This window comes from Gallinula chloropus (genome assembly GCF_964237585.1).
Source record: "Gallinula chloropus genome assembly, chromosome: 25".
NCBI classification, from domain to species: Eukaryota; Metazoa; Chordata; class Aves; order Gruiformes; family Rallidae; genus Gallinula; species Gallinula chloropus.
Window position 1 is genome coordinate 6,115,918 of NC_140110.1, and position 21,265 is coordinate 6,137,182.

The 21,265-nt window shown below is 49.5% G+C and overlaps 1 protein-coding gene across 1 annotated transcript in view; it reads right to left on the bottom strand.

The window, feature by feature from the left end:
- The window catches only part of LOC311200933 (E3 ubiquitin-protein ligase rnf213-alpha-like), a gene marked incomplete at its 5' end in the record, with an annotated part of 45,017 nt that overhangs the window by 16,154 nt on the left and 7,598 nt on the right, over positions 1 to 21,265 (bottom strand). Inside the window, 21 exons of the mRNA XM_084275236.1 lie at positions 192 to 349; positions 926 to 1,129; positions 1,396 to 1,553; positions 2,162 to 2,295; positions 2,773 to 2,946; positions 3,388 to 3,529; positions 3,951 to 4,193; positions 5,023 to 5,151; positions 6,391 to 6,506; positions 6,966 to 7,061; positions 7,179 to 7,312; positions 7,512 to 11,075; positions 11,766 to 11,921; positions 12,101 to 12,294; positions 12,445 to 13,915; positions 16,101 to 16,280; positions 16,543 to 16,680; positions 17,389 to 17,606; positions 17,756 to 17,921; positions 19,493 to 20,067; positions 20,245 to 20,376. Of these exons, the coding sequence (XP_084131362.1) occupies positions 192 to 349; positions 926 to 1,129; positions 1,396 to 1,553; positions 2,162 to 2,295; positions 2,773 to 2,946; positions 3,388 to 3,529; positions 3,951 to 4,193; positions 5,023 to 5,151; positions 6,391 to 6,506; positions 6,966 to 7,061; positions 7,179 to 7,312; positions 7,512 to 11,075; positions 11,766 to 11,921; positions 12,101 to 12,294; positions 12,445 to 13,915; positions 16,101 to 16,280; positions 16,543 to 16,680; positions 17,389 to 17,606; positions 17,756 to 17,921; positions 19,493 to 20,067; positions 20,245 to 20,376 (8,482 nt within the window). The remainder of the gene's footprint in view (positions 1 to 191; positions 350 to 925; positions 1,130 to 1,395; positions 1,554 to 2,161; positions 2,296 to 2,772; positions 2,947 to 3,387; positions 3,530 to 3,950; positions 4,194 to 5,022; positions 5,152 to 6,390; positions 6,507 to 6,965; positions 7,062 to 7,178; positions 7,313 to 7,511; positions 11,076 to 11,765; positions 11,922 to 12,100; positions 12,295 to 12,444; positions 13,916 to 16,100; positions 16,281 to 16,542; positions 16,681 to 17,388; positions 17,607 to 17,755; positions 17,922 to 19,492; positions 20,068 to 20,244; positions 20,377 to 21,265) is intronic.

Consider the following 21,265-nt stretch of genomic DNA (forward strand, 5'->3'; position numbering starts at 1 on the left):
GGTGAAACCTCCACCAGCTACATCTGAAGCCACTTTGACAATAGTGGTAATGAGGAAGGACAAGGAAGCCTTGGACAGTTGGAAGGCTTGGGACTTATGCTCCATAAGAGGATGGTGGCTTCAGCTCTCCTGACCTTCAGAGGTCAGAAAGATTGATTGCACTACTGTCAATAGAGAGGGACTTAACTTACAGCACACTCTCTAGGAGTTTCTTCTTCTCCTGGTAGAACTCAAGCTGGTAGTTGTCCAGACTGATCCACTCCACCCAGGGCTTAATGGACCTGATGCTTTTGAGCCACTCTAGACAGGCATCAAAGGGCAAAAGTCCATCTTCAGATGGTTGCACTTTCTTCAGGAGAATGTTTAAGGCATCAAGAGTGAGAAACTGAAATGACATTTGCAAGCACAAACAAAGCAGGAGTCTAGTTAAAGAACTTACTGTGCTGGTCGGTGGCACAGAGGGAAGGAATATTCTATCACTGGATGCTCTTCTACCTTTAGAAGTAGTTAACAAGGCTAAGTTAGAAAGCAATGGATTCTTAGGGGTGAAGTTATGGCATCTGGAAACGAGGAAGAACTTGGATGAGCCCAACTGCACCTTGGAGAAAGAAGGATCTTGGGAGTCACAACCTTAGCTTGGTGCTCCAAGCAATGTGTATCTTAGGAGGGATGTGGACACCTCCACATTGACATGGCAAGCTAAGGAACTGGGGCCCACCACTGAAAGGTGACACAATGAATCTCACCCAGTTCTAGGGTCAAAAAGTGGCTAAGGGGACATCAACGTGATAACTAGAGCGATAGAAACAAAAGGGTGCCTTATAAATCACGGGGGTGGAGCAAAACGATGGAGGTTTTGAAGACCATCACTCCAAATGCCATACCTAGGAGAAGGGGTAGACTGCAAAGACAGCTTTTTGCTCACCATTTCTGGGGGGTTCCTCTCATACATTGCCAGCAGCTCACTTATGACAGTGTCGTTGCTTTTTGCTATGTCAATGAAGAGGTGATAATCGTCTCGGAGGTAGAAATATTCCATGTGAAGCCAGATTGGACTGAAGGCCATTTCCCCTCTGCCCACAGAGGAGCAGAGTTGCTTTGCACTGGCTAGGAAAACTTTTGATAGAATCTGTGTGTAAAGCAAAGAATGTTATTTCTGCTGAAAACAACCAGCAAGGTGGGATGCTTTGGCATTGCTGTGGCATCCCATAGGAAATTTCCCTTCCAAAATAGTTCTTGAAGTGGAATTAAGGACAAATGCTCACAACAGTTTAGGAGACGCCACAAGCAGCACAAGGAAAGGCTTATTAAGAACATCAAATTTATCCAGGAAGAACAGTACTAGGGCAAAAGCCAATGCCAGCTGAAGACAGTGCTCTGCTCAACCCTGCTCACCTTATAGATGGAGACATCTTGCCCAGGAAAAGCCATCCTGAGAAAGTCGTTGGCGTAACAGCGTAGGGTGTCTGGATTGCTGCCATCTGGCATCACCACGTTCTCAATAAAGCTTTGGTAGAATGTAGCCACTTCCTTTGTTGGCTTCTTGGGTTGATCTAGAAAAGACAGAGAAGAGAGTTATGGCCACACAGTGGCAAGCGGGAGGTCCTTGGTAAGGCTGAGGTGGGCGTGTGGCTGAATGTCAGGCCACAGGTGAAGGGGGACAGTGCACGAGGAGATAGGATGTGGAAAGGGTGTACAACGCAGTTCTGGGTCCTTTGAGTGAGGAGCACAGGCCTCGTGGTTCTTCCTTGTCCTGGTTCTGGCCAGATCAGAATTAACACCCCCCAGCAGCCAGCACCGGTGAGCTGAGTTAGCCCAGGGGCTGTTTTCCACACCACTTCCCCACCAAGGAGAGGGGAGGGGCACTCCTTGGTGCCTCCAGGGCCGTCCAAAGGTGCCTGGTGTGTCAGGTTGGTCCTGGTGTCAGGCAGTACTCTGGTAACATCGGGTCAATAAGGTTCTCTGTGCTGTTACTGTTCTTTCATGGTGATTATGTCAGTAAACTGTCCTTATCCCAGGTGCATACGGAGACTCTGCCTGTTTCTCCTTCAGGAGTGAGCAGCATGTGGTACTCAGCCACTGGTTGGGGCTGAACCACCACACTCCTGCTAAGGATATATATCTCTGGCAGCTTCACTTCCCCTGGAAAGCCTGACGTTACCTTTCCTATGATAGACTCTCTCCCAGATGTCATCCAGGTAGCTTTTCAAAACCCAGCTGAATGGGAACTGGCAGAAGAGGGAGGTGTTGGGGTCTTCAGTCATTGACAACACAGAAATCTTAGCATTTGGTGCCCTGGAATTCAAACAACAGAGAGAGAATCACAGAATCACAAGGTTGGAAAAGAACTTTGAAGATCATCAAGCCCAACCATTCCCATCCTGAGCTAAACCAGATCCCTAAGTACCTCATCAGCCCTTTTTTTGAACACATCCAGGGATGGTGACTCAACCCCCTCCCTGGGCAGCCTGTTCCAGGCAATTAAAAAGTGCAAATGACCGGAGATGTCCAGAGATGGACCACCTCAGAGAAGTTCTTGACTGCCACTGATGTGTCCTCTCTCTAAGAGGATTTATAAAACTGGAGAGAATTTTGGTGCCAGTGCCTTCACACCCAAGAGCTCACATGGTGAGGCTGCAAACATCTGCACCTCAAGCATGAGGTAGAGTTTCACTACCAACACCAGCTTCTACTCTCCTAAGGAAAACTACCTCACCTCAACCACAACCACAACCACAACCACAACCACCTCGTTTACACCCCTCTGCTTACTTCCTGGTGAATTTAATTTTTAGGAATGCTTCTTTTTCAAACATCTGGAGCCACAGTTCTGTGAGAGGAGAGCCTTGAGACAGGTGATCCAGGTTGTTGTTGGCATCCACCACTGCAAGAATTTGGGCAAAGGCGTTTGCTAAGATGTCTTCCAGGTGCATCCAGAGCGCCTGCCTGAAAAAGAAGATGACACAACTCATTATATTGCTGCCCTGCTGCCCACCAAGAAACCCTCCCCTGCCCATGGGACAGAGTTGGTCTTGAAGATCCACAAGTTAACCAAGCCAACGCAACCACTTCTGAAGAGGCTAAATGTGGATGTCCAACCTTTGCTCCAACTATACAATCTCACAGTCAACCAAGGTTCTTTGCTTGCAGAGAAGCCCTTCCTCAAAATCAAGAGTGCTCTTCATGATTTCTTTACCCTACTGAGGCTGATGATGACTTTTCAGCAAGCCCCATCCTTGCTCTAGGCTGGGAAAACCCCCCACATGTTTAGACACTTCTCTGTTCTCGTGTCTCAGTCATTAAACAAGGTGCCACACACTTCATCCAGAGCAGTTTTAGGAGCAGAACGACTTGATTATTTGGGAGGTGTCTCACAGCCAGCTCTACCTGAAAGATGTGTCTTCCAGGATGAATTCAGTAGAGAGGGCTCTGCGGTAAATCCATCCCCTTGGCTCTTGGGTGAGATTCTCTCGTTCTCGGAGGAGGCAACAAATTCTCTTCTTCAGGGTGGTTATAAAGCAGCTAGAAACTAATCATAAACCAGTGCTGGTTAAAATCCTCCTGGTGCTCATCTCCAAGTGGGAGACTCAGTTAAAAACCTGCAAGGGGGTTGGGTTGCCACAGTTTTCCACTCAGAAGTCACACCACCTTGGGTTTTCTTAATTAGTCTTACACAGAAATCAACTTCCATCGGCAAGTGACCTGTGTCTGGGATGCAGTGAAGCCTTAAGGTTTACTACATCTTCTGATCATAAACATGAGTGACTGTTCCAAAAGATGAAGGAGACCCCATGCAAGCCTCATCATTTTTCCGTTGGGTGCTTCTCCACCCACCTTGACTTTAAGGGACACCAGAAATGGTCCTTAACCCACCCATCATCATCTTCTTGCCATATGACTTGCAACGTGCGTAAAGGAGACACTTGTAGTTCTCTGTACTCAACACGTACCGCTACTCTGAGTGTGGGAGAGCAAGTTGTGAAGGATCTTGATTCTCTCCACTGGACGCCGGCTGTTGTCCCTTTTGTCCTCCAGCTGGATCACAGCCTTCTGGATGTTCTGTCTGATCATTGTGTTGACATTGAGGAACTGGGGCTGGAAAAGACTGGAGGTCAGTTTGTTGCTCAGTCCTACTTTGGTCTCATTTGCCTTGGGGACACTTGCCCTGGGATGTGTATTCATCTTCTCCAGAACTTAGCACAGAGGGCTCCAGGGTCCTTACCTATCTTACCATCCCAAAAGAGTGCTGGTTAATGCAGTCCCCAGGGCATAGAGGGACACACCTTTGGTCTTTGCCCCAGTGGGGACCCCTACTTCACCATCACAATGTGACCCAGGAAGACCTGCAGCTATTCTTTTCTATGGCAAGGTACCAGCCCAAGCAAGGAGATCTCAAAGCAGATCCCCAACTATCTGTTGATGCCCAAGCCACCTCTTGCACAATGACATGCAACTAAAATGAGGAGAAAATAAAACCAAACATATTTTAAAAAAACCTCAAAACATACATTTTCCTCTGGGTAAAGACCAGACTCAGCAAGGCATCCCAGCACCACAGAATCCTCTGTAGAACCTGAAATCACAATCAACCACATGACTCAGCTGTTCTAACCCCAACAAGAGATACTTCCATACACAGGGGGTTTTGGGAGTGCCTTGGCAGTCAATGGAGAGAAATAAAATAGCACTGGGGTGGAAGCCACCCAACTGCCTGGTATGAGCTTCCTGATTTCAGGCAACCCTCAGACTGGGGAGCAATTGTCTGGCAACCTCTAAGTAAGAACATTGATTCAGGGACCCACACAGAGTTAGCCATCCCAATTTTCCCATCAGGAAGCAAAGGCTGCATTGCTGTGAAGACCTCAAAAGCAGAAGGTGCTCCTGGGACCCACAGCTTGGGATGATGCAGCATGATCCAGCTTCATTCCTATCCATGGGGGGGGGGGGGGAGGGGGCGACGTGACATCAGAAGATGGGCCAGTGGGTTTCTGGAAGGGACAGCAATGGGGAGAGACTTCTTACCTGTTGGGACGTGCTGCAGGGAGCTGCTGCTGAAAATCTCAGCAACGGTCATTTTGGAGAGCTGGCCAAGATTGGCCTTAAAGTGCTCTGGGGGCATCAGGTCATCCAAGTGGATGGACTTCCATTCACCTGGAGGGGCAAGCAGGTGGATCAGTTCATCTTCCCTCTTTTTGTGCATCAGCCATTTGGAACAACACCAAGCCTGGCTACTTGGATTCACAGAATCACAAGATTCACAAGAGTCACAAGGTTGGAAGAGACCTCTGAAGATCATCCAGTCCAACCATTCCCATCCTAAGCTAAACCAGATCCCTGAGCACCTCATCTACCCTTTTTTTGAACACACCCAGGGAAGGTGACTCAGCCCCTCCCTGGGCAGCCTGTTCCAGCCCTGACAACTCTTTCAGGAAAACATTTGTTTCTAATCTCCAATCTAAACCTGCCCTGGCCCAGCTTCATGTCATTTCCCCTCATTCTATCTTCTGTCCCCTGGCTGAAGAGACCATCCCACCTCTCCACAACCTCCCTTCAGGTAGTTGTAGGTGGTGATAAGGTCTCCCCTCAGCCTCCTCTTCTCCAGGCTCAACACCCCCAGCTCCCTCAGCTGCTCCTCAGAGGATTTGCCCTCCAGCCCCTTCCCCAGCCTGGTTGCCCTTCTCTGCACTTGCTCCAGGACCTCAATGTCCTTCTGATGGTGAGGAGCCCAGAACTGCACACAGTACTCGAGGTGCAGCCTCACCAGTGCCCAGTCCAGGGGCACAATCACCTCCCCAGACCTACTGGCCACACTGGTTTTGATACAAGCCAGGATGCCATTGGCCTTCTTGGCTGCCTGGGCACACTGCTGGCTCATGTTCAGCCTGGTGTCAACCAACACCCCCAGGTGCTTCTCTTCCTGACAGCTCTCCAGCCAGTCTCCCCCAAGCCTGTAGCGCTGCAGGGGGTTGTTCTGTCCCATGTGCAGCACTCTACACTTGGCCATGTTAAACTTCATCCCGTTGGTCTCAGCCCATCGGTCCAGTCTGTTCAGATCCCTCTGAAGAGCCTCCCCACCCTCAGGCAGATCCACACCTCCTCCCAGCTCAGTGTCATCTGCAAACTGACTGAGGGAGCATCCAATCCCTTCATCCAGGCCATTGATCAAGATTTAGAACAAGACTGGACCCAGGACTGAGCCCTGGGGGACGCCACTCGTGACCGGCCTCCAGCTGGATTTGGTTCACCCTTAGGGCCCGGCCATCCAGCCAGTTGTCTTCCTTACCAGACAAGCAGGGCAGGAAGACAGCAAGAGGTATCTTTTCTGCATGTCTTCACCTTCCCCCCCACACACACACTATTCCTGACTGAAAGTAGTGAGCACAACCTTACCACTGTCAAAGGCCAGGTAGCTGCACCCTCCCAGCACCCGTGGGACTTTAGTGATCAGCACGACGTGCAGCAGGTGGGGGCTGGCTGAGCTCCTCCGCTCGTCTGTGATGCAGTACCTGGAAGCACCACCAGAATGTCAGCCCTGGTTAATCCCAGACTCTTCTGCTTTTATCTCGCCAAGCAACACCTGAATCTCCTCCTTCCAGGAGGGTTAATCTCCCTCTCCACCAAACCCTGCAGCCATCTGAAACTCCTTTCTTGGGTTGAGGAAGGGAAGGGAAGGGAAGGGAAGGGAAGGGAAGGGAAGGGAAGGGAAGGGAAGGGAAGGGAAGGGAAGGGAAGGGAAGGGAAGGGAAGGGAAGGGAAGGGAAGGGAAGGGAAGGGAAGGGAAGGGAAGGGAAGGGAAGGGAAGGGAAGGGAAGGGAAGGGAAGGGAAGGGAAGGGAAGGGAAGGGAAGGGAAGGGAAGGGAAGGGAAGGGAAGGGAAGGGAAGGGAAGGGAAGGGAGGAAAAATTAGAAGGAAGGATGAATGGGGATAGAGGAAGGAGGAAGACAGGCTGAGGAAGGGCTGCTCACTTGGCACAGGCCAGGAGTCTTTTGCTGCTCTGTGGCTCATCAAAATGAAACTGGACGAGGAGCAGTCTGGCTTCTTGTGGCCCTCTGAAGAAGTTCCTGCAAGGAAATGGCCCTTTTTAATGCTTTCTTCTAGAAAGGTCTCACCCCACCCCAAAGCACTGTGAGAAGTGGAAAGGACCTGCAAGGGGAAGGGAGAGAAACCGTAGAGCTCACCTGAGGTCCTGGCGGAAAGCCTGCTCGGTATCGAACTGCCTCAGGAAGAGGCAGTGGATTGGACCTTGGAGATTGAGTGTCTTCCCCAGCACCTCTAGATCTTTCTGGTTCAACAGCCTGGCATGGGTAGAAACCTGCAGTAAGAAAGGGAAATCAAAACTTGTCATTCTGCTGCCTCAACCAGGTGGCATCTCCAGTGGTGCCTTGAGGATCTCAGCCTGAGCCAGAGCTGAGCAGATCCCACCAGCCTCCCAAGGAAGGAAGGGTGGGGTCTGCCCTGTGTGTAGATGACCATGAAGGAGAAAAAGGCATTTCACAGCCAAGCACAAGTACCTGCAGACACAGCCCAGTGGCTCCATCTTCCTCCTGTTGGTTCACTGTCTCACTCAAGAGGCTGGCCAGGCTGTTGTGCTTCTGCTTAAAGAAATACAGGTCCTGGATGTGCTCAGCATCCTCCAGGGCAGAGTACTTCAGGCGAAAGATTGAGTCAGGAGTGGCACACTCCACCAGTTTGCTTTTGGCAGTGGAGAAGACCGGCTCTCCATAGGGCTCATAGCCTCTGCAGTGAACATGCTGAGAGCTCTCCAGCACAACGGTGGCAGAAGTGTCCTCGCTGAAGCCGACAAAGACATCATGTTCCTTGGGACTGAGGGTGTGGGACCAGTCCCTGAGCAAATCGGGGTTCCTGATGTCAACAAACCCTTTGGTCCATTCATCCAGGTCCAGCTTTAGGTCTTGCTGTTGCTGGCTGAGGATGGTGTCCATGTCCAAGCAGTGCTTCTCCAGACGGCTCAGCAGAGGGGTGGGGAACTGCGTGTAGACCACGTTCTTCTCCTCTATGACAATCAGCCGGAACTCCTCCTTCACGCGGCTCTTCACCCTGTGAGTGCCAAGACCCAGGTCAACATAGTAATTGCCCCCCAGGCTGACAAAGCATTGATTGAGAGTATCATAAAGGCTCTCATAAAGGTTCTGTATGTTGAGGAGGACAACGGGCCGGCCCATCTCCATGCAGATCTTCACCCTGTTCACAGAGCAGCACACCTGGGAATAATCCTGGTCCCGTGGGAAACCAGAACCAAATATAATGTCACAGTTGTCAGCATCTACAAGCCCTGTCATCTGGATGATCTGGAAGGCAGCATTGTTGGTGGTCAGCAGCAGGAGGTAACGGGACATGAATCCCACTTGCTGTTTGGCGATGTTTTCCTTCAGCAGACGAATGCAGCTTGGTTTCCTCACCTGGGTAAGGCATATCTCTCTGGTGCAGTCCTGGAAGATACGCAGAGGACAGAGATCTCTGGAGCCTCCAAAATTTCTCTGGATGGCCCTTACAAGGAGTTCCTCTTGAGACCTATGCCTCCTGTCCTGCATGTAGGCCGCGATCATTTTGATTAAGCTGTAGAAATCCCGGAGCCCAAAGAACTCAGTCTCCTGTGTTTGCAGCACGTTGCAGTAGAAGTTTGCCAGAATGGGGAACAAATGCTCAATCCTTTCAAGGTTGGGTTGGTCGGCGCAGATGCCTTTGGCGGTCCTCACAAGCTCTTCCTTGTCAGGGTCAGTCCGAAAGACAAGGAGGCCCCTGTTCATTTTTGCAGGGTCCAAGGCCCAATTGGAGATGCCCACAAACCCAACTTTCTTGTAAGCCTCTGGCTTCTCATCATCAACACATCCATCTTCCAGAAGAGGATGCAGTGTCTTCAATGGCATATCAGGAGAGTCTTCTGCAAGCCCAATTTCATCCAGGAGAACCACGGATGCAAACTCATCCAGGTTCTTGCCCTTCTGGAACTGAGCACATTGTCGGAAAGTGGAGATGACGCCTTCTGGTTTTGAAAGGGGGCTGCACTGGAAGGAAAGCAGCTGGACTTCTTTGCATCTTTTGAGCAGCGGGCTTCCAGACATGGTGCCTTTCATGGCATTGACAGCGATGGTTTTGGATAGAGACTTGGAGCTTCCCGGCTTCCCAACCAGAAAGAGTGGCACTCGGAGGTCCATGCACACCACCATCATGAAGATGTTCTCCCTCAGAGCTTTGTTACAAGCTGTCGCTTTATTAATGGAGAGGTTATCAAGAAATACCTCTTGGCACAGCTCCATTTCTTGCTGTAGCCAGGATGCAGGGACTGAGAAGCATTTTGCAACCACATCCAGGTATTCTTGTCGGCTTTCCAGAGACATGTAATAGCTGACCCCTACCGAAAGGGCCAAAGCCCTTTGTGCATCATTTAAGGTTGGTTCCAGTTCCTCCTTGTGCTGCCTTTTCTTGTTGATCTCATGGAAAAGCAGGTCTCTTAACTGATAAAACCAGAGCACTATCTTCATGCAGCGGTCTATATCCCGGAGGCTGGCAATTCTGCATTCGTCCTTCCTCTCTCTCAGGAACTTCTGGGAGGCTGAAATGACATTGGTGAAGACGTCCAGGTTTTCTCTGGGGATCTTGGTCTTCATGGCAGACTTCACAATCTCCCTGATGTACAGGCTCTGCGTCTTCTCGTTCAGCTCCCCAAAATCCCAGACCAGAGGTAATAAACTGGGAGGGAGGGGCTGCACCCGATACACCAACTGCCGCAAAGGAATGTAACCCAGCTTCTCTGGGGTGTCTTCACTCCGGACTCGGTATCCCAAGCCAGCTTTCTCCAGTTTCTCTATGGTGCCCTTGGTGTGCCTTTTGTAAGGGTTGCAAGCAGCCACCACTTTTAAGCGGTCAGTGGGAATCCGCTTCCCGTCGATGCTGCGGTCACACAGCACTTCTTTGATCACGTAGATGGCCTCTGAGGTGTTTGCTTCATCAAAAAAGAGCACTGTGTCTATATTGTGTTCTTTTTCATTGGTATGTGCGAGCTCAATGGCCTGCCTTACCTTCTGCTGTATGTTCTTGGAGGTGGTGCCACCGTGAACGCGCACCACCATCATATTCTGAACTCCCCTGCCCGCCCTTTGCAGGTTGCACATGAACTCCACCAGCTTTGTCTTCCCACAACCAGTTTCGCCCATGATTATCACAGGGATCCCACACTGGAACCGCAGGTGAATAGCCAACATCTTCATGGTGTTGTCCAGCGTCAGCTGGTACAAAGGATCTGGATCTTTCTGGCATTTCACACCGAAGACTCTGCAGAGGGTCTCCAACTGCTCAGGTCTGGATAAGCTTTCAAATTTCTTATTGAAAGGCACATTCTGATGTTCCAAGGTCTTGTACAAATTCTTGCTCATAACTGCCTTCTCCAAAACAGCCTGGGTATAAGCATCAATGACATCAAGGTTCTGGTTGATATGAAACCCCAGAAACTCCATGGAATCATCCTCAGCATGGAAGACTATGTAAGGGTGGGACTCCTGCTCCCACCTGCGCCTTAGCTGGTACTTTCTCAAAACACTGTCCGTCTCCTTCGCCCCCTCATCCAGCACACTTTCATCAGACAGGTCGAGGGAAGGCGTGGCGAAGTCCTTTGACATGGTGATCATGAACTTGACAACGAAGGTTTTGAAACCACAGAACTGATCTCCTACCACCGGGCTGCAGAAGACTGATTTCTCACATTTTCTGAGCTGCCAGCTCAGAAAGCGCGTGAAGTTGCTGAGCTCCATCCAGGAGGGGTTGCTTCTCCCACAGAACTCCATCAAGCACTCCAGGCATTCTTTCTCTGTCCCTTCAGTTCTATGGGGGGAAAAAGTGAAGTGGTCGAGGTTTTCCTTCTGTTTGTATCTGCTGAGGTATTGGTAGGACCTTTGGAAAGCTTCACTTTTGAGCTTGTCCCGGTCAAATTGTTCCACCCTCAGTTCCACAGGAGAAGCAGAGCTGGGATCTCCCAGCAAGCTGAGTCCCCGCAGCGGTGATACACACTCCACAGTGGGGAAAAGATCCAGAATTGTTTCTTCCATTTCAATGGACACCTAATAAAAGCAAGAGGACACAAATCACCATGAGGACTGTTCCCCATCCTACATCATCCTACATTTGCCTACATCATCAACCCACCTTTGTGTGTGTGTGTGTGTGTGTGTGTGTGTGTGATTTCCCCACGGTCAAAAGTGGTTCCAGCAAGCTGGGGAAAAAATGTAGAAAGGCCAAGATTTCTCCAAGCCTTCAAGTGGATTCCCTATAACCATTAAGGTCTGCCTTGCCCAACATTCTGCCCTGGCTTGGGTAATCTTTTTGCCTCCTTTTGCAGATTCTCTTGTTCCACTAAATCTTTCTGGAGGTGGAGGAATATGAACACATCTGAGATTCAAGATATGGTGAAGAACCACAGATGAATGATCAAGCATTATTGAATCTGGGCTGCATTTCACACCTTCAGTAACTCTAAAGCATGGCTCAGCTGCTAACAGGCTTTAAAAATGTGTGAGATTCAAGTGACAGAAAAATTGTGATGAAAAATCACAATTCACAGAGTGAAGAGCCTGATATTTCACTTGAAGTAGAGACACGTTTGTCCTGGTTGCTTCTAAGTAGGTGAGACATCAACCCACTGGAGAGCAAGACCTTAAACTCTGCAACAGCTCTGGTGGAGGCATGGGAGCTCAGATTTACTCATGTTCAGCCTGAACAGTTCCTCCATCCAAGCTCAGACCCCCAAATACCTCTTGCTTCCTCGTACTGTTCACACCTTTCCCTTTTGCCAGGTACTCAATCAAGTAAAGGTGAGAGGGTTTGCACTTCCAGACCAAGCCATCAGGACTCCGGATGTGCCGCAGGATGCACAGCTGAATCAGCAGCTGGTAGAGACCCTTTGATACCTGTGCAGGACAACAAAAAAACCAAACCAGACAAAATTCATGCAGAATTCTGCCAAAACACTCTTGTTGTTCTGATCGAGCTGGATTCCAGATTCCACCCCCCTTCTCTGCCTCCCTGTTTATAGGATCTTCTGTGTTTCAATACCTCTTACTGTTTGCTTTCAGATCCAGGCACTCACCACAGGAGAAACATCTATGTGGAAGATGCTGAGCTGATTTTCAGTCATGGATTCCTTGATGGACAAAAGCTCCTCCACAAAGAACTGGAAATCAATGTCTGACTCCATCAGCCTGATGGTTTTGTGAGGCAGCACTGTGCCAGGCAGCTGGGCACAGACCTTTCCAATGGTGTTGTCCACAAAGAGAGATTTTCCTAAGGAGTGGAAAAGATGTTCATCAATCATCCACCCTTCTACACTTGCAAATGAGCCAAAAGAAGGAAATCTCTCCCCAAAAGTAGGGTCTATCACCTTGCCACCTCGGTTTGAGAACCAACAGAGAGTAGGAGTCCCTGGAAACTTACCCATTCCTGCTTTCTCTGAAAACACAAACTTCACATTTTGCTGATAGGGCTCTTCAAAGGCTTGAGCGACAGGGGCTGTTCCAGGTGGCACTGTGAGGTGTCTCTTCAGATAGGTCCGGATTTCTGTCTTGGAGTAGCAGGGGGAAGTCACCCTGTAGGCATCAAAGGCTGTGATAACATAGGATTTCTGGGCTTTGGCATTGCAGAAGATGATGAACCTGTAGTCAGGGATGCTGTAAGTCTGCACCAGGCGGAAGAAGTGGGACTCAAGCTGTTTGGAAACTTTATAAACTAATTTATCAGCACCCAGCAAGCAGTAGATCTTCTGGTCTTGGGAACCTGGGGAAAGAGCTCTCCTGACAAGCAGCTCCACCTCCTCCTCCTCCGTGTCAGGTGTACACACCAGGACCTCATCATATGACGGGAGAGGTGCTGTCACAGCATGTTGGTAGATGAATAACATGTCTGGTAACATTTTCTCTTCCTTACACATGACAAGAAGGGGCTTCCCTGCTTCGAAGCCCACAGGCAAACTTCTCTCAATGTGTGTGCTTTCTAGAGCAGCCAAGTGCTTCAGTGTCTCCCCAAAAACATCCAAGCCTATGTATTTATCAGACACCAGGCCAGCAAATCTCTTTGAGTAGGCGTCCCAGAGCAGATTCACCTTGTCATAAATAGATGGCAAACTCTCAAAGGCAGTGGCCAGCTCATCACATGCCAGGGTTCTGAAGGAAACCTGGTCGACATCCGTGTTGCTGGTCTTAAATTTCCTCCTCTTCTGCAGGAAGGTTTCTCTTGTCTCCTCATACAGGTCGCTGAGCTCTTTCACCAACTCCCTGTTGTCACCCTGCTCGAAGGCAAAATCCATGAGCATCTGCTCTGTGATGGGTGAGTTGGACAGGCAGCTCTGCAAGGCTGCCTTAGCCACTGACTCCTCGTAGCCTGACTCAGCCAGGCTTTTGATCAACTGGGGGAAGCGAATGACGTAGTCATGCCATGTGACTGACGTCCCATCTCCTGCTGGTGTGTTCACAGAGTCCAGAGGAGTCATCAGCGCATCCTCCAGCGCTTTTTTGATATCTTCTTCTTTGATGTCATGCTTGATGACAGAAAGCATGGTAAGCACCTGTGGTTCTGTGATGCCTTTCTGGACTCTGGCCAGCTGGCTGCATAAATAGAAGAGCTGATTTGCAGTGAAGAAGTTGAGATGATAGTAGGTGTCCCTCTGAGTCTGTAGGTACTTCTTCCACTCTGCCAGGCAAAGTTCCATGGCTTTACAGAGGTTGCCCAGCTCCTCAAGGAGGGGTCCTGTGCTCTGAACAAGGATGCCAGTAATTCCAAACTCCGTGTAGACTTTCACCTTTTTCTGGGGATTGCAGTAGATGTCAGCCTTCCAGTCGATGAAGAGGATGTTGCTGACACTGAGAAGCTCCAGGTACAACTTTCCAACCGCTTCAACTTTTCCCAGTATCTGTAACACAAAGACAAGACAGAGAAATGGATCTCGTACTACAGCGTGTTTTCAACAGCTTCTGGACGCTGCTCGGGGTCACACTCTCCTCCAGACATCTGTACAGTTGTAGGTTCCCCATTAATCTAGAGAAGAATAACCCCAGGCAGCAGTATAGGGTAGGGGTTGACCGGCTGGGAAGCAGCACCGCAGAGAAGGACCTGGGAGTTCTGTTTGACAACAACCTCTCCAGCAGCCAGCACTGTCAATGGGACGGTCAGTGGGATCCTGGGGTGCATCAAGAAGAGCGTGGCCAGCAGGTTGAGAGAGGTTCTTCTCCCCCTCTGCTCTGCCCTGGCAAAGGCCACATGTGGAGTTCTGGGTCCAGTTCTGGGTTCCCCAGTTCAAGAATGAGAGGGAACTACTGGAAAGAATCCAGAAAATGATGACAAAGATGATGAGGGGACAGGAGCATCTCTCCTATGAGGAAAGGCTGAGAGGGGCACTGATCCATACGTATAAATATCTGAAGGGCAGGCTCCAAGAGGATGAGGCCGGATTATTTTCAGGGGCACTGGGCACAAAGTTCCATCTGAACGTGAGGAAAACTTTCTTCCCTTTGAGGGAACAAAGCACTAGGACAGGCTGCCCAGGGAGATGGTGGAGTCTCCTTTTCTGGAGACATTCAAAACATGCCAGGACACGAGCCTGTGCAACCTTCTCTCGGTGATCCTGCTTTAGCAGGGGGATTACACTACCTGAAGAGAGATGATCTCCAGAATTTCATTCCAGACCCTACTAGTCTGTGATTCTGTGAATCTTTTTAATGGTTTGTGCAAAAATGAGCACCAATTAGAGCAGGAAGCTTCTTTAAGAACCTTTTTTCTCAGAGTGCAAGAGCTCCCAACTGCCACGTGTGCCAAAGCATATGAGGAAGAGTGGAGACCAGCAAGGCAGAACAAGAACCTCCTAGTCTAATCCAGGTGTAAGAAGAAATCTGCCCAAGTGGCCAAGGGGGCCACCAGCATCCTGGCTTGTATCAGGAATAGTGTGGCCAGCAGGATAAGGAAGTGATTGTCCCCCCTGTTCTTGGCTCTGGTGAGGCCACACCTTGCCTTGTTTAGTGTCAGGCCCCTCACTACAAGGACACTGAGCTGCTGGAGTGTGTCCAGAGAAGGACAGCAGAGCTGGCAAAGGGGCTGGCAAAAGTCTTATGAAGAGCAGCTGAGGGAAGTGGGGTTGTTTAGTCTTGAGAAGAGGAAGCTGCGGGGAGACCTGAAAGAAGGTTGTAGTGAGGTGGGTGTTGGGTCTCTTCTCTCAAGTATCAAATGACAGGACAATCCACGGAAGGTTTAGATGGGAAAGTAGGAAAAATTTCTTCACTTAAAGGGTTGTCCATCACTGCAACATGCTGCCCAGGAAAGTGGTTGAGCCACCATAGCTGGGGGGATGTAAAAGACATGTAGATGTGGTGCTTCAGGACATGGTTTAGCGGTTGGACTTGGCAGTGCTAGGTTAATGGTTGTCTTAGTGATCTTAAAGGTCTTTTCTGACCAAAATGATTCTATGATTCTAAGACAGAAGTGGACCTCTTAGAGCAGGCCCAGAAAGGGGCACAAGAATGGTCAGAGGGCTGGAACATCTCCGCTGTGAAGAAAGACTGAGTTGGGTGTGGTAGAGCTGGGGAGATGTTCTTGTGGCTGCTCAATAAAAAAGGACAGCTGATTAGAAAGGTGGAGAGAGACCTTGTACTGACAGGACAAGAGACGTGGTTTTAAGCTGAAAGAGGGTGAAGCACTGCTCACTGAAGTTATGGATGCCCCATCAGCAGCAGCATTCAAAAGTTACATTGGATGGGGCTTTGAGCAACCTGATCTAGTGAAAGGTGTCCTTGTCCATGGAAGGGGTGGTGGACTACATGGTCCTCAAAGGCCCTTTCCAACCCAACCTGTTTTATGAGTCACCACATAGTTCAGTATGAAAGGTCTTGAATGGGCTGTTCGGTACCACCAGTGGGGAACAATGCTGAGGGAGGCAAATCCCACTCCTGTAGCCTGGGGAATGGGCATCATCCTAGTGCAACACTTCTGCTCATGAAAGGCCAGAGCTGCAGGTCATGGGTGAGTCTTCCAGAACTAATTCCAGCAAAATCACAAGCCCAGCAGCCACCGTTTTTAGGTAGATGTTGGCAGGTAGGGTGACTGACCTCCAGGAAACGGTTTGTATCCTCTCTGCCTTGCTCAATCTTGGTGGACATCAACATAAGCTTGTTCTGGAGCTCCATGAGCTGAGACAAACTGTATTTCTTGTCCTTCTGGCCTGTTGAAGACGCGCTCTGCTCACTGTCATTCAGCACTCGCAATGAGACACAGTCTTCAAGCGTAGCCTGGAAAGCAGAGAAAGCATCCAACATCACTGCCTGGCCTTATACAAAGCACATCAGGACTCCATGTGCTTCACCACTCCCCTTGGAGAAAAGAAAAACCTGCTTTACGATGAAAACAGCCAAGGTTTAACAGGAAATGAGTGGTATGAGACCATACGAGCTGCAACTGCAGACCTACTGCTGATAGAAAAGTATTTGAAGAAAGATCCTTTCTTCCAGTAACATTAAAAAAATGCAAGGTGTCCTCCTGAGGACCCTTTACCTTGAAGTTTGAAGGTGCTGAGATAGTAAAAATTCCATTTCTGCTGATGCTTCTGGCTTGAGAGATCGAAGAACGCTCCACAGAGCCATGAGAGTCATGAACCATCTTTATCCACTCTCTGTTTTCACATGAATCTTTCTGTGAAAAAAAGAGCCAAAGGGAAACCCACTAACCAGCTGGAAGGACAGAGAGCAACAGTCTCCCACACCAAATTTGCTGCAGGTAAGGATTCTGTGACTATTCCTTCTGAGGATGGGATTTCCAATGGCTTCTGAGGAGACACAGTTCCAGAGTTAGACCTATGAGAACACCCCAGAGGGTTTGCATGTGGTGAAGCTCTTGTTCTCTGCTCTGGTTTTGTTGGGGAGCAGAGCATAAGACTCAGAGACAGCCCAGGGCACAAATAGAAGGGATTCTGTACAACAGAAGCTTTTCTATCGAGTTGTGAAACAGGTTCTGGAGTCTTCCCGCTTTGGAGATGCTCAAAACCCAGTTGGATGAGGCCATGAGATAACTGCCCTACCTTGCAGCAATTTAAGATGATGATTTAGATCAGATGATCTCCAGAAGTCTCTCCCACCCTCAATTGTTCTGTGATCCTACACTGTAGGCTCCAGAACTCATTTCCTCCTACTCATAACTATCTACTGGGGCTCTACCAGCTGCTTTCACACATGGGTAAGGTCATCTGATACAAAAAGGCCACAGACTTTGCCCAGGTCTTGTCAGGCTCACAAGAATGTCCCAGGGATACCATCTGGAACAGCATCCAGCACCTACACATGAGCAACTCCGACTCACAGTAACCGTCCTATTTACTCTTGGCCAGGGGAATCGAAGACTCACCAGCTTCTTGGGAAGTTTGCTGTCTTTTGTGATGGCTTCTGTGATCAAAGACAGAGCTTCAGAGAACTGGTCGAACCCATCTGTGGGGCTCAGGTCTAAAATGATGGGGGCAGAAGCAGACACGGCATCACGGAAGAAACTCACTCTGTCGACATCCATGTCATTTTCACCTGCAGAAATTGATGCCAGCTCCACAAATACAGGGATTTCTGTCTTGTCTGGGGGGAAAAAATGAAGAAAAAAAGAAAAGTAAGAGAAGCAGTTGAGGAATTTCTCTGTTCTGATTCCCCTAACACTGTACTGGATGCAGAGATAGGCTAAGACTAAGTGGACTCCTAGTTGCTGTAGCTGATGACTGCCACCCCACCTTTTATTACAGTCTTGATCCAGGAGGTAAAACCTTGCTTTTCACATTCCAAAAGTTCCCTCAAAAATTCCATGACTCCCTGGGGAATGTCACTCAAACGTTTCTTCACATTCATCAAGTCTTCGGTCATAAAATCCAGTCGTTTATCCTTGAATTCCTCCTCTCCCTGGGAAAAAAGAAACCAAATCCCAGAATCACAGAATTGTAGGGGTTGGAAGGGACCTCAAGAGCTCATGGGGTCCAACCCCCCTGCCAAAGCAGCTCCCCAGCTCATATTGCACAGGGCGGCGTCCAGATGGGGCTGGAATCTCTCCAGAGAAGGAGACTCCACACCCCCTGGGCAGCCTGTCCCAGGGCTCCCTCACCCTCACTGGGGAAAAGTTCTTCCCCACATTGGGGGGGAACTCCCTGTGCTCCAACTTGCAGCCATTGCCCCTTGTCCTGTCCCCACAGATACTGAAAAGGGGCTGGCTGATTCCCCCTGCATCCCATACTTCAGATATTGATAAACATTAATTAGATTCCCCCCTTAGTCTTCTCTTCTCCAGGCTGAACAGCCCCAGCTCACTCAGCCTTTCCTCACAGAGGAGATGCTCCAGGCCCTTCATCATCTTTGTAACCTCCTCTGGACTCTCTCCAGGAGATCCCTGGCGTTTTTGTCCTGGGGAGCCCAAAACTGGACACAACACTCCAGGTGGGGCCTGAGCAGGGCAGAGCAGAGGGGGAGGATCACCTCCTGTGACCTGCTGGCCACACTCCTCCTGATGCACCCCAGGATCCCATTGGCTCTCTCAGCCCCCAGGGCACACTGCTGGCTCATGGCCAACCTGTCATCAACCAGGACCCACAGGTCCTTCTCCACTGAGCTCTTCTCCAGCAGGTCATCCCCCAGCCTGTACTGATACAAACAGTTCTTCCTTCCCAGGGGCCAGACTCTCCACTTGCTTTGCTTGAACCCCATCTGGTCTCTCCCTGTCCAGCTCTCCAGCCTGTCCAGGTCTCTCTGGATGGCAGCGCAGTGTCCTGCGTGTCAGCCACTCCTCCCAGCTTTGTACCATCAGGTACTTGCTGAGGGTGGATGCTGTTCCCTCATCAAGGTCGTCAATGAAGATATTAAACAGGACTGGACCCAACACTGAGCCCTGGGGAACACCGCTGGTCACAGGTCTCCAGCCAGACTCTGCTCCACTGATCACCACCCTCTGGGCTCAGTTCCACAGCCAATTCTCATCCCACCTCACTGTCCACTCATCTATCCCCTGCTCTCTCAGCTTTGCTATCAGGATGTTATGGGAGACAGGATCAAAGGCCCTGCTGAAGTCAAGGTAGATGACATCCACTGCTCTCCCTCCATCCACCCAGCCTGTCATGAGATCGTAGAAGGCTGTGAGATTGGTCGAGCATGATTTCCCCTTGGTGAATCCATGCTGAATCCAAAGCCAGAACAAAACCCAAATATGGGTCTATTGGGATGAGAAGGAAAGAAGTTCAGTTCTACCTCCTCTTCCCTGAATGAGACTTTGATCTCAAACCCAAGTCTGCTCTTGAACTCAGGGGCCTCCATGGTAAACAAGGAGAGTAACTCCTGGCAGTAATTCCTTCAGCCTATTACACCAGTTTAACTGAAAAGGAAGGAATCACACCTGATAGGATTTAATGCCAAGCTACCACGTGGACCTGTCTATGTGGATTTTCCCAAGAGCAACTGACACAGATGCCCACACATCTTCTACATACATATTTTGTCAGGCTGCTGAGGATCTGGAAATCGCCCTTCAGCTGAAGCATCTGCCTCAGGGTCTCGATCATCTTGGCAGCCTCCACCACTTCTGAGAGGGTCAGGTAGTTTTCAATCCTCTCCACTGCACCAGCGATCCAGTGAGCTTTTCCATCCCCTGGCCTTTCACTGTCCTCCATGATTTTCAACTCCTTCAGGAGCTGATCCTTCTGTCCCAGCAGCTTCTCAAAGTGGCTCTGCACGGCCCCGAGCGTGATGGAGAAGTCTTTGAGGGACTGGTGGGTTTTCTGAAAGTCAGCAATGGCTGGCTTGTAGATTTTTTCTTGAACATCCTCTACAGAGAAAACATGATCTCCAGGTGCCAGGGTTCTGGCTTGCTTTGCTGTCATCTTCCACAGCCTACGGAAGCACTGGCTTTCCTCTACAAGGTGCAGTTTTCCCATCATGCTGCTGTAGCTGTCGAGGACGTGCCGTTCCAGCTTACTCTTGCCATCAATAGAGAACTTCTTCATCGACACCTGCTCCTTCAAGGTTTGGTTCTCCATCATGCTTTTCTCCATGGTACTTCTATCCACTAAAACAGGTGGAAACAACAAGGAGGAACTTACACCGCGTGTCTCACCATCCGCAAAGATGAGCAATGGTGCCAGGGGAAGACCATTTCCCTCCCACCCACTGTGAGGCACTATACTTTAGAAGACATCCCCCCATTCAAAAAACACCAAAGGAACCCTTTTGACTCAGCTGGTACCTTCTATGATGTCCTGTATGGCACAGCACAGGCAGAGAAAGGAGCGTCTTTGCTTCTTCTGCTCTTGCAATTCCTCCAGCTCCTGCTTCCTGACCTTCAGTACTTCTGTTATGCACTCAGAGAAAGAGGAATCTGGGAGGAAAAAAAAAGACCCAGGCATGAAGGTGAACTTCTTGGGAAGAGAAGACCTGCAGGGAATATAAGCCCCTGCCATCAAAATAAGAGATGAGCGTTTCACTTTGCAGAAGGCCTGAAGCTCCTTTCCAAAGCAGCACCAAAAATATCGATTAAAGTTTAATCTTGGAGCAGAACTTGCCCCTTTCTTCTGGGTTTTAATCCAATAGAGATGGAGTTTGTGATGGGCCTGAGGGCAAGGCACGTAACCAGGAAGCTACACCACCACAGCCCTTGAGCTAAACACCACAAACACCCAAAAACCTTAACTGCATAACCCCCCACCCCGCCTTTTCACTCTCTTCTGCCTCACAAAGTGCTTTAAAATGCCTTTGTGACCAACTATTTCATTTGTCCTTCTGGTTTTTTGAGGTCCCACTGTAGATAATATTGTTTTCTTTGCATTGTTGACCCTTCTCCAGCACACAGACCTCCTGTGTGCCACCTCACTATGAAAACGCACCCAAGTTGGAAACTCTGAACTTACCATAGATGTACAACAGCTCCTTAAACACCTCCTGATGCTTTAAGATGTTGGAGAGGATACTGCAGGGAATGTCTCCTGAGAGAAGTTGATGACCCACAGAGCTGGATAGACTATGCACCCGGGAAAGGAGGATTTTCCCATTGTTGCTGAGCAGAAACTGAAACCTGTGCTCAAACTCCTCTGTAAAATAAATGAAGTTTGGTGAAAGACAGGGAGCAATTTCTCTCCTGCATTTCTTTTGAAGCCAGATCCCTGGGAAGAGACAGCAACTTCTAGTTGCCAAGAGTCTGTCACCCCATTGGTGTGGAGGAGAGATGTGTGGCTGTTTTCCAGCTCAAAAACCAGAATCTTGGGAAAATT